The sequence below is a fragment of the Perognathus longimembris genome, chromosome 14, assembly GCF_023159225.1.
Source record: "Perognathus longimembris pacificus isolate PPM17 chromosome 14, ASM2315922v1, whole genome shotgun sequence".
NCBI lineage: Eukaryota > Metazoa > Chordata > Mammalia > Rodentia > Heteromyidae > Perognathus > Perognathus longimembris.
Window position 1 is genome coordinate 39,653,058 of NC_063174.1, and position 12,783 is coordinate 39,665,840.

At 46.7% G+C, this 12,783-nt stretch overlaps 1 protein-coding gene across 4 annotated transcripts in view; it reads left to right on the forward strand.

Annotated features, from left to right (window-relative positions):
* The window catches only part of Rgs6 (regulator of G protein signaling 6), a 480,138-nt gene that overhangs the window by 463,293 nt on the left and 4,062 nt on the right, over positions 1-12,783 (forward strand). Inside the window, exon 18 of one of the 4 annotated variants that reach the window (XM_048361955.1) lies at positions 6,567-6,633. The exons of 2 other annotated variants lie outside the window; for them this stretch is intronic. In XM_048361955.1, coding sequence (XP_048217912.1) covers positions 6,567-6,633 — 67 coding nt within the window. Of the gene's footprint in view, positions 1-6,566; positions 6,634-11,555; positions 12,302-12,783 lie in introns of those variants that run through there. One more of the 4 variants, XM_048361953.1, reaches the window with a different exon arrangement.

Genomic DNA, 12,783 nt, shown 5'->3' on the forward strand with positions numbered 1-12,783 from the left:
GGTGAATCACCCCCACACTGTAGGATCTCTGGGGCTGTGCACGCACAGGAAGGAATGAAATGTGAGCATCTGGGAGCCATCCCTGTGGTTCCGCTGCTGCTCCCACACTTCCTGCTCCCTAGGAAACCTGGGGAGGGTTCCTGTTGCTGCTCCTGTCCTAGGGATGGGGAGAGGAGATAAGGGATAGGAGGAGACAGGGATAAGAGACCATGCTGTCCCCCCATGGTGGTCAGGGGGTAGATGCCATCTCCTCCATCTCTGTCCTTCTCTCTCTCTAGCCTGGCTCCACGGGGCACCCAATTGACTATGAGTGCTTTGTAGCTGGAAAAAGGAAAATGTAAAAGTGTCTTCTTTAGAAACAAGCTATAAATGTGAAAACAACAGAATTTGCATGGAATGTAGCGAGATGGTGACAAAAATTCTCCCTGGCTGGGCGGGTGAATGGGGAGAGTGGGGGAGAGATTTTTATTCCTCAGAAAGGGTCAGAGTTTGGTTGTCATTTTGAGGAAACGTAATCCCAGCCCCTGCCATGCCTCTCGGAAGGAGTTACCCCAGCTGTAGCTGCTGATGTTTTAGCCTGACGACAGCAGGAAACAAGCCAACATGCCCTCCCTATTGAGTGCCCACTCAGAGGAAATACTCCTCCATGATTGTGTCTCTTGACACACGGGGCAAGTGAGGCTTACTGAGGCTCCCTGCCTCCCCTGCCCTCCATCACCCCCCACTCAGACCCATTCCTGCTTTTCCCAGACCCCAATGTGCCACTCAGTCAACTGAAAATCAAATTCCTCTGAGGCAGAAAAGCACAGCTGTGTGTTTACAGCCTCTGATTCAGATCCAAATCCTGTCCCTGGCAGTCTCCTGGCAAGGAAGGCTGGGGGCAAGCTGTGTGGGTGTGCCAGGCAGAGATCTATTTTGGGAGGTGACCTGCAGCCCTGTGCCATCACATTGCCTCCTCCCCACCCCCTCTCAGGAAACACACCCTTCTAGAAGGAGCTCTCCCTTTAACCGTGGCTGATGGGTAGTGGCATTTCAGTCTGCTCTTTGTCACTTGTGCAGTCAGATTCTGGCACCTGTCCCCCTGCAGCCCCACGGGAACCACGTGGTCTTGCATCTGTCCAGTGAGATCGCAGAGGTTGAAGGTGAATGAAGGCCCAGTGCAGGAGAAACAGCAGGAAAGGCAACCACTCAGGACACCCATCTCTGCAGAGGACAAAACCCACCCCAGAGCTGCCAAGGGAGCAGGGGCACCACAAAAGAATGACAAAAGGAGATGCCACCATGTAGTTGCAGGCTTTGTAAAAGCAGGTCCTGGAAAAAGGGACCACACTGTCAATGCCAAGGGCAAGGAGAAAAGACCTAACTCTGCCTATTGTCCGAACTGAAGAATTGAAAGAGAAATCAGAAAGCTCAAAGTCAAAGGACCTGAAAGGCTAAAAAGAAAGACTCTCATGGAGTTGCCTATAAATGACTTCCCGGGATGCTTCCCTTTGTTAAAGCAGCTAATGAGTCTTAGGAAAGCCTAGCAGTCTGGACGGCGCATGGGTATATCCAAACCGTGCTGCTCTGTGGCCTATTGACTCAATGGGACGCTGAGCTGAGGGAAGTGGCACTTCTTGTGTTGTGATATCTTCCAGAAAGCCAAGGAGAGACAGGCTTGTGGGAATTTGCTCAGTGGCTCCTTAGTGGGTGAAAAAGTGAGAGGGGACTGGGGAAGGAGCCCAGCAACAGTGGATCCCAAATAGTGTGGTTCTTCCAGACTCTAATCATGATCAAATCCTTACAGAATTGGCTTCATTGGCGTCACATCTGGCAAGAGCTTTCCATACCCCCTTGCCTTCCTTACTATAGGAAGTGACCCTAACAACTGTATTCCTTGTTCTTAAAAATATGTTTAGCACAATAAATATTCCTGAAGCATATATAAGTAAAGCAAGTGCACTCACAGTGCTGAGTGGCTAGTGAGAGAGGGGAATAATCAGTCTATGTCCATCAGAAAGGTAAACTAATGGGTACACAGGGGCCCACAGCCATGACCCTGCCCTTTCCAACACCCTTGATCAGTGACTTGAGTGACAATAAAAACAGACCAACCATATTCCAAGGTCTGTGGATCTTGGAAGGTGTTGCTCATTTGGTAGATGATGGAATTGTATTCAGAAAGTAGCTCTTTTCAGCTAGATGGTGGGTCCAAGAACAGCTAGATAAAAGTTAGCCAGATGACAAGTATTTATTTGAAATAAATTTCATACTTCAGGATAGTTATTTGTAGCTTGAGCTATCATTTAAGTTTTTTGTTTTTTAATTGAGCTATGGTTTACTTCAAGAGTAATGTCCACAAAAGCAGAATGTAAACAAACACTTTCTTAAAGAGATTCCTACTTTTAGCCAGACACTGATTGCTCATACATGTAATCCTATCTACTCAGGAGGATCTAAGGATTGCAGTTCAAAGTCAGCCTGGCCAGACAAATCCAAAAGACTCTTATCTCCAATTAACCGGAAAAATAAGCTAAAAATAGAGATGGCTCAAGTGCTACAGCACCAGCCTTGAGCAAAAAAAGCCAAGTAAGAATTCGAGGCCCTGAGCTCAGGCCTCATTATTAGCACAAAAATAAAGAGACAAATTTAGAGGATGTTAACCAAAGTGAGAATGATCTAGGAAGAGACACACATGTTCCATTGCTTTGCCTGCTTGAGGCTACATATGAATCTTGACTCTCAGCTCCAATATCTTACCTAAGATTTTTCACAAGCTGAAGAAAATTTAGAAGAGAATAACTGGAGTGAGGAATCATCTATGGAGGCCATAGCAGAAGAGACTAGAGATCAAATATACTTGATGTCCATCACCAGCTCTATCTCCATTTGTCTTTTAGAATAATGAATTCTAGATTGCTCCAGAGAGCAAAGCTAGAGCAAAGCTAGAGCAAAGGGATGGGAGATTTGGGAAAGGTCACTCAACCAAAGAATATTCTGGCAGCAGTCACTACCCAGAGGTAGAATCTGGAACCTCAAGAAGCAATGAGTTCCAGGGCTTAAGACTTAGGAGCTAAATTCCCTCATCTCTTCCCACCGGAGTTCTATGCGGCATTAAATGTTTTAAATGGATCTTTACTGTATTTTCACTCAGTGGCTTATAAATAAGTTGTGGGAAAGGAGAGTGGATCATATGAAGGGATTTTGCTGAGGTTGGAGGCGGGGAGAGATACAGAGAATCACATTAGACTCTGTCTTGAGGGAGAAAGAGCCAGACAATGTCATACTGGAAGCAAAGGAAGTGAAACTGTCAAGAAATGGAATTACCACCCTTCACATGTCATCTATGCATTTCTCTCTCACTCGCTCGCTCTCACTCTCGTTCTCTCTGTCACTATTTACTGCTGCTGCAGCTAAGTCCTGAGCAACAGGGCTGTTTCCCCTGAATGCTTCAAGAAGAGGTCAGTGAGTGGAGGGCACAGTCACCTGCCAGGGCACAGGTGTCCATGAACATAGGATGCCCTAGTCCTGGACTGGAGGAAGCCTGGCTTGCCATAGTTCCTATTCAGAGAGATGCTGTTTGGAAAGCAGACAAGATGACAAAGCAATGCCACTTCCAGAGAGAATCCAAGTGGACAAGCTGACAGCACATTGCTAGGCCATGAACAGAACATGCCCCCAGAGGCCTCCAACTCTAGAGGAACTGCCCACCCTGCTGTCCCCTCCGCACTGGCCCCTGCCTTAGGGAGTCATGTTAGAGCCAGCTCTGGGGAAGAGAAGGAAGATCTTTCACATCACATTCTGTTCAGCCATCCTCCAAACCAACCTGATCACAGATGACACTCCCTCCTCTCTTAGGCTTCACCAGGGTTGCTTTCAACTCTCCTGGGATTGTATAATTATGGTGATTACAGCTTATGGCTTTTTCCCCCTCTCTTCATCGTTTGCTTTCAAATTCGTTGAGGCCTCTCATTAAACACAGTGATCCTAGTGAAGTCAGCAAAGTTTTCGTAAGACATTTTTAGTAAGGCAAAGTCAAGGGTTACTGTGTGCTCTCAGACATTACTTTAAAAACTCATCAGATGCAGTTGGCCTGTCAGTCTGGTTCTGAGGTTGGAGGGAAATAAAATATAGATACCCGAGGACTTATTCACATGGGTAGAGACCATTCTGCACCACATCTCTGGCCTTTTTCTCCTGCACCAAGATCACAGTGCATGGGACCCATTGTTTAATGGAACAGATAGTCAAGTAAAGGCAGACAGCATGGTCTTCATATCACAGCAGATTCTATAGAGAGAACAAAGAGGGAACACTCCCTACAAGAAGCAACTCAACCTTGTAATCTACAGCAAGAGTTATAGGCAAGGATTTTGTTCCCAATGATACTGAAAGGTTTCAGGTCATGCATAATTCTAAATATGTAAAGGAGTCAACCACAGGCATATGTGGATGATCAAAATCCAGTGGTTCTATACTTGATGGAGAGTTACCTAGGTGCCAGTATAACTTCAAACCCCGGTGTGTTTTCTAGCACTCAGTCATGCTTTTCTCGAATCATTCTCTAGGTCCCTAGGACATCACAAGAAGACAACCAGGAAGGAGTATAGGGTGGGTTGTAGGTAGCAGAGCCACTACTGACTTGTCTTTCAGCAGCTTCATCCAGGTTTCTCTTCATGTCCATATTCCCTAGGGATTACAGACATGCTTGCACAGTGAGGTACACCTCACTCCAGCCAGTGTGTGTCTTTGTGAACCTCTTTGTGGCTGGCAGCCCTTCCTGAGCCATCTAGACTATTCCTTCTAGCCAGTAACCTGCTCCTTATGTCTCCAATGAGAAAGGAGCTGGGTGGTCACTAAGCTGCACCAACTGTCAAAAGGGAAATGTCAAAAATCTGGCTGTGACACACCAACCAGAAATGCAGGTGAGGTAAGCTAAGTTCCAAGCAGGTGGCTCCCATGCGATTCCCATTTGCTTGTCCATGTGATATTAGTAAGAGGCCTTGCACATGCCTGATGGGCAGAACAAATCCTGATGGGCCTACATTGACACCCCACAGGACACGGCAGCAAAGGGTATAATGACAATAGCTGTCATTGCTTGGGAGTCCATGGTGTGGCACTGTGGCATGCGGGTGTGGCCTGAGGTGGACTTTGCTTCTACTCAAGCTCTACTGTTTATTTATGTATGACACAAGCAGCTCCTCTAGTCCTTGGTTCCTCATTCCTAAGAGCAAGATAAGATTAAGTGAGAATATATATACATATGTGTGTGTATATATACTACATACATATATATTATATATATATATATTTGATTGGCATACTGTTTGCAATGTATGGACTCCATAAGTATAATTCCTAGTACTATTTTCACAATTATATTGTTTCTTGCAACCCATGCTTAGCTCTCTGCTTATTACCATATTTAGTTTCCAACCATTCTGCCAGGTAAGTGCCATTGTATTTGTTTTACATATGGCAGGGATAAGGAGGGAAGTGGGAAACTTCTATGATAATATGTGCCATGCACATTTATTACAATGGGCAGCATATGACAGCTATTATTGCTGTCTATTTTAACTCAGAGAACTGGTTTCTCTGCTTTCCTGGTGGAGGGAGGGATAATGGGTACCCCACAGGTCAGCTTATGCTAGGTACCTGATCACTCCTGGCCTCTACATACTCCCCAGGAAGCCGTGGGAACTGCTAGTCTTGTCAGTCTGGATGGAGCTGAAGAGCCACTGTTAAAATGTTGCCTACATTGCCAGAACCTGGCATTTAGCCTCCTACTGAGGTTCAGGACCCTAAGGACCAGGCCGGAAATGGTTCTACCCAGGAGATGTTCAGTCCCTCCATGTGTAGCTGTATGTATAATGGAGCCTCATTCCTAGGAACACTCAACATCTAGGCTACCTGCATGTTGTAGCTCCCCTAAGCAATACAACCTCACCAAGTCCAGTGGCTCCATCTGCCAGATAAACAGAGGTTTCTATTTTTTAACTACTTATTACACGGCAAGGTTGTTGAAGGTGCTAGCAGCAAGTGGCAGAGGATGCTTTGAAATCTCTCCGTAAACCAGACCCCTGGGGCATAGGCTTCTCTTGCTTGTAGCATTGATAGAAACAGAAATGGCGAGGCCGTTTCCATGAATGCAAATTGTTTGTTTGGGAGAATTCAGTTTGATGTGTATACTTTAAGGCAAATGCTCTAAGTTCGTAGTCCTCATCAGATTGGCATTGTAGGAACTGATGTGATACGACAGCCAGCCACGTGGCTGCTTGCATACCTTGCACGAGATGCTTGTGTCTATGTGTGCTGTATGGGCATGCACCTAAGGGTGCATACACATAGGTGTGTATATACCCAGGTGCCCATGCCACCCACATGCTTCACGCCTGGATGTTCAGTGCATGGTGCTAATGTCACCAGATGCTGCAGACCTGCATGTACCTCTGTGCATGGATCGCATGTCCCCTGAGCTGTGTGCGTTTTCCGGGCAGGGGCGCCTCTAAAGCCACAGGTCTTCATGGTTTCAGCTGGATAAGTTATTCTTCACTTCCCTTCCCCCAAACACAATTGCCTAGTGCTGCTGGCGCAGAGTCAGAATGGCCGCTGCATTTCACCCCCGAGGTGGCTTCCTTCCAGCAGTGGGTGAGTGATCCCGGCGTCTGCACACTCTCTAACCTTGGGGATCCTGCTGCATTACTAGAAGGTGCTCCGAACTCCATCAGAGATGGTCTGCCTGTCTAGAATCTCAGCTCTGCCCACTACTCCTGTTCTGGCCCCATGGAAGACCACTAACATCTTTTTCTTCACATCTCTGTGTTTTTCCTGCTCATTTTTGTATCCTATTAGTTATTTCTTCTTAAGAAGCTTTGAGGTCCAGATTTGAGACTGAAATGAGTCCCTTGTCCTAGAGGCAATACACAAATGCCATCGGAAGGTAGTAGAATGAGTCAGAAACGCCTATTTCCTTCGAAGACATTTTAAAATCCAAATAACAGTATCCTTAGGTTTCCTCTTCCTGTTAAGGATTCCATAACCTTTCCTCCATGGGCCAAGGGAAAAGTCCTGTCAAGTTTCACATTTCTACATACTAGACCACCAGAAGAGAAGGAAGCTGGGAAAACGCCTATCCACAGTCCCATGGGAGCCCACAGCATCTGACAACATGTGAAAAGGCTCCCGGGAGCAGGGGAGTAGGAAGGTTCTCTCTGACTGGGAATTCTAGCGACCTAGGCTTCTGTCCAGGCAATTCTTGAAAACATTGCTTCCCCACCTGTAGCCTGCTAAGTTCCTGGAGGATGGGAAGAAAGGGAATAAGACACCCTCTTCACAATGCACCCAAATGCACATGGACATTTCACTGAGTGTTGTGCCTTTGGGGAGGTAGGGACAGTAGACAGGTCAACAAGTTGTCTTCGAGCCTCTGCCTGGGAAGCTGGCTTAATCAGGATCCCCAACAAAGGTACATTTTTGCAGGAAATAGGTGCCCTTAGGGAGATGAGGTGAGGTCCCCAGGAGAATTCCCCTGCTGCCAAACAAGCGGCTTCATCTTTTGCTATTTTGTTCATGATATTGAATCACTAAACTTTAGTTGCACACCTCCCCCCCCCCCCCCCCGTAGTCAAGGGTTACTTGAACTTCCTACTGGGAGGGCGGGGAAGTACATTGAGCTGTGGCCAGTGGCAACATAGTCACATCCCTGATTCCTTGAACCTTGTGGCCTTTGCTTAATTTGAAGTAAAGCAGAGCTTAGATGCCCAAGTATATTTGAAGAGGAAAAAGAAAGAAGAGGCAGGCATCGTGTGAGCCCCAGGCAGACATGCAATTGAGTGGCTTCGTGTGTAGAATCCTCTTTCATAGATACTCCACTCCTGAGGCCACCAAGAAGTTCCAGCCCCAAGTGTAGGAAGAGCACCAGAGTTGTTCAGTTGGAGGAGAGGTAGATGAAGTCAGAGATCCATTAGGAAAAAAGAGGGGCATTTCCACTCTAAGGGGATTCAGAGCAGCAAGGGAAATGGAAATGCACAACTTGGAAAAGAGGCTGGGCATTTGTGCCTGGGCATTCTGCCACCAATGTAGGGCTCAGCTGCTGAGCCCTCGTCACTCCCAACAGCCCTGCCTGCTTCCAGGTTTGTCCTTGCACAGCTGGAGGGTGACTATGAACAGCTCTCCCACCTCTCACCAGAAACGACAACCCAAAACTATGGACTCAGCAGTGAGCCCAAGAGATGAGGCTGAGCAGGACAAAGCCCAAAGTCCAGGCACACAAACCCACAGAGAACTTCCCCAGCCTGTTGGACCAAATTGATCTACAAATCACTTGCAGTGGGATGGGTTCTAACTGGAGCAAGGCCACTCTGCCTGGCCCATGTTAAAAAGGTAAATGTCCCGCCTGTTTCCATTCTCCCTGAGACAGTCTCTGGAGGAGACTGCAGAGGCACTGACACTGGTAACACAGGATCCCACATAGAATGGTGGCTTCACATGGCCTGTCCAGCAACCACTGCTGTAAATTTGTATGTACCAACCCATGGTCACCAGAACTCTAGCACAGTGCATAACTAAGCTTGTTATCCAGAAAAGGGACATTCCCTATCATAGCATTCCCTAGTGGGACAAGGCAAAAAGGCCCTGAGCAGGGCAGAAATTGCCTAACATGGCCTCAAAGACTTAAGTTTCTTTTTCAGGCATGTAGAGAAAAAAATCATCATTCACTGCTTGGAGCACCAAAGCAGAGTAGGTGGGGATGGAGGAGTCCCTAATCTCTCCGAGTTTCCATTTGCCTGGACAATCACAGCCATGAGAAGAAGCCAGCTAGTTCCACTGATCAGCTGCCTGCTCTCAGGCAAGTTACTTCAGCTCTGATCTGAAACCATCTTCTTATCCATTAGAAGAGGTGAAAAGAATGTCCCACTAGTAAGGATGACGTACATTTCTGCAAGTGTTTGCCATGTCTAGTGACTGGTACACCCCAGCTGCTCAGGGGTCCTCTGATGATGAAACCCCTCCCAGCTCTGCCACTATCAAGGCCTGGACAACTGGAAGAGGAGAACATTTGCAAAGGGAGGTACAGGAGATCAGGATGCCACTTGGTTGGGGAGGATAAGCAATTCAAGGAGGAAGGCCATGGGTGATCAGGAGATAGGTTGGTCCTCCCTTCTACACTCAGCCAGAGAAGATGGCTGCTGACTCAGCCCTTCAAAACTAAAAACATTTGAATAATTTTGTGTTTTTGTAAAATCACTGGTAGGTAGACTAAGGTATATAACCCTTCAAAGAAGGACGCCAGTGCTATTTTCTAGAAATTGTTTTCAGGTACTCTGACTGCTGGGTTGATTCCATATTCCCACAGTTCCAATGACAAAACTTGGATGTAGATACCATTCGAAAGATGATGATGGGTAGTTGCCAAAAATCTCATGATTTCTACATTGATCCTTATCCTCTTTATTTTTTAAACAGATTTAGATTTAAACCTATATGAGTATATATTAATTTTTAGCCCATGATTTTTTTTGTTATTAGAGTTTCACTTATCATCTGATTGTTTTTAAATGAGTATTGTCTTAAGTTTGTGGTACGTCTTCTTATTAAAAAAAGAAAAAACCAACATGTGAATAAAGAGAATATTTTAAAACCAAATAAAATGCCCTCAGTTCCTGAGAGAGATCAGAAAGTTTGGTCAGGCTCTGAGGAGGAATACAGACCAGGAATGCATTTTGCCCATTCAGCTCCTGCCCCCAGTTCCCCACCAAAGGTGAGAGCCAGAAATAGTCTCTCTTCCTTCTCAAGCAGTCCTTGTTTGGCTCTGCTACAGATTAGTGCTGTATAGTCTTTATCTCAGCCCGTTACCTGGGTTTCCCCTCTCATGAGAGGAAGCATTCAATTTATCCAAAGGCAAAGATGGGACCTAGAAACTGAAAAACAATAAGGAGTGGGAGATGTAACTGCTAGAATGAGCCCCACCCCCCAATCTTGGTCTCTTTAAGGGCCAATTATGTAGGGTGAAATGCACAAATCTGAAGTAGATAGTGCAACCAATTTGACCAACATAAACACCTGTGTAAGCTACCCCCACACCTCTAGAAAGTTCCCTCATGCTCCTCCCCAAACTATTCCCATCCCTCTTCCCCAGAGGCAACCACAGTTAATTTCTATCTCCATAGAAGCCTAGAATTGGACTTCGTGCCCTCCAGACAGGATCTTTTATCTTTGGGCTATCTGGGAAAATTAGAAAGAAAATCCCAGCTCAAATATCTTGAGTCCCTTGGGGTTCTCCCTGAGTCCCTAGCACTTGGCTTGGCTGTCCTCAGAGTCCCACCCCCACCCCAGGGCTCATTTCAGAGCCACAGCCTTCCTCTCATAGCATCAGTCTCCCAGGTAAGTAAGTAGCAAAGCTCTCGGTCACCCAGATTTTGTGCATGCTTGGTTGATCAATAGCTGGAAGTGCAATGCACAGACCCACGGCATGTCCAACAGCATGTTGACTTCTCCTAAAGCACCGCACAAAAGGAAGCAATTCCTTTTGTGTGTTTCCTTCCAGAAACAAAGGATTCCATCAGCACCTTCTTCCGGGCTTCTAGTCATCAAGATGACCTCAGAGTTGGAAGTGATCAGTCAGAGTGGAGGGTGGGAATTGGATGTGTGGGTGGGTGTGATCCCAGCACCCAGTCCTTGGCCCATGAAATGGAAGGATCTCAACTCCTAATGGATTACATGTGGCCAAATGTCTTGGAGGTGAAAAGTGCTTTGTCTGTATGCAAAGCTTTGGTGTCTGGAATGCACCTTCTCCAGCTCAGTTTCTTAATCACGGTATATTTTTCCACTTGGACAAAGGCTGCCTGCTAGTAGCATTTTCAACTACCTCAGCTGCTTCACTGAGCTATGCCAAGGCCTCGGGCTGAGCTGGCTTCTGTTCCTTGGCACTTTGGTCTGTTCCCAACTGACCAGCAACTGAGGAACATCACACATTTGCATGCTGGGGACAGGGGCGGGGAGAAGAAAAGAAAAGAAAAAACAACCCTATAACAAGGCAAGTGCCAAGCACAGGTGGGATGACCACTCCCCTTACTGGGGGCTTCCTTCCATATCATCAAACTGGAGCCAGGGATGGCAGGAGAAAGGAAGAGAGGATGCAGGTGGGAACTCTCTTGTCTCCGGGCAAGAGAGCTGTCTGCAAGCCTGTGGGGCATATCCTTTGGGGCAGCTCATCTCTAAGCACAAGTTGTATCTGCTCTGAGAGTTCACTTTGATCCCTGAGCGCTGCGGGAGCCTCAGCTCTTCACAAGGCAGGCTGCTGCTGAGCCAGTGGGATTGCAGGATCTCTTCCCCAAAGCCCTAGGCCAGGCATCTAGCCATGCCTGTGTCCTGCATGATTAAACGTCTTCCAGCCCAGCCCTCCCTCGCTCACCCAGGAGGTCATGGTGTAGCAGTTGGATTGCAGCTGGGTTGAGCTGCTTCCACAGCCATCCTGAACCCCCATGACCTCCATCTTTAGCAGCAGAACTGGCATTTGGTAAATGTATGAGCTCAGCAGTGGGGTAAAGGATTTTTTTTTTCCTTTTAAGCCAAGAACACCACCTGGAAGGTCATGAGGTTGAGAAGGATCCCAGGAGTAGCCCCCAGGCTGGTCAGCTGCTTTCTCCTGCCCTGAAGTCCCAGACAATGAAAAAGCAATGGGGAGAAAGTGGGGTAGGAGCAGGCATGTGCAGGCTGGCCCCCCGGTCTGTGGAGTCAGAGCTGGGAGGCTGAGGGCTAGGGCTCCGCAGGAGGAGATTAATTAGCTAGTCCAAGCCGAGCCTGGTTTTTCTTCTTCTTCTATAGAGCTGGGAGGGGCTGAAGGTGGAGATGCCTTAGGGCCAAATTCACCTAGAACAATCCTCCAAAAATAAAATCTCCAATGTCCCTCACCCTTCCACTATTCTACAGCCAAAATGACTTCACTAATGAGGAGGAAGCTATAATGAGGATTTGGTCAATGGTATACCCCTCCTTCTTTGTCTCTGGGCTTTTAACATATACCTTGACAACTGACTCTTACTCAGGTCCTGTGATTTTTTTCCATATCTGCTAAGTAAAATTTTTTTTCCATACCTACTAAGTTGCCTCATATAGCAACCAGAATATAGATATTTGGGTACACAATGTGTAATGTGTGGCCCTGGTGGGGAAGGAGTAGAAGGAAAGGGAGGAGCTAGTTTTAGATATATAACGACTATAGCAACAGGCAGTGCCCAAGATACAAGCATGATTCTTTTGTGCCTTTCATGGAAGCAGGAGTAGACATGAGCGAGAGAGGAGAGGAAACTCACAGAAGATTCCTAGACTCATATTGTTCTAGAAACCCCTCCATATAGAGTCTCTCTCTCTCTCTCTCTTTCTCTCTCTCTCTCTCAAACACACACACACACTCTCTCTCTCTCTCTCTCTCTCTCTCTCTCTCTCTCTCTCTCTCTCTCTCTCTCTCTCTTTCTCTCTCTCCCATGCTTCCTGCCTTCAGGCCTTCACTGAGAAGGCACAGTCCCAAATGGCCCAGTGAAATGACAAATGCTTCTCATTATAACCTAAGAAAAGACCCTTAGATGCTTGGTAGAGTGATAGCTAGGGGATTGAGGTAAAATCTAGGACTAGAGGGGGAGACTTGAAGGCTAGCTTCTGCCTTCTAAGAGCTAAGGCATCTACTATGATCTAAACAAAGGAGTTGGCCACCCTTTTCAGTAAGTCTCAAACACTGAAACAGGAACCGTCTAGGATTTTAAAAATAACTGATTTAAAAGTCTTAGTCTGGTATAACAT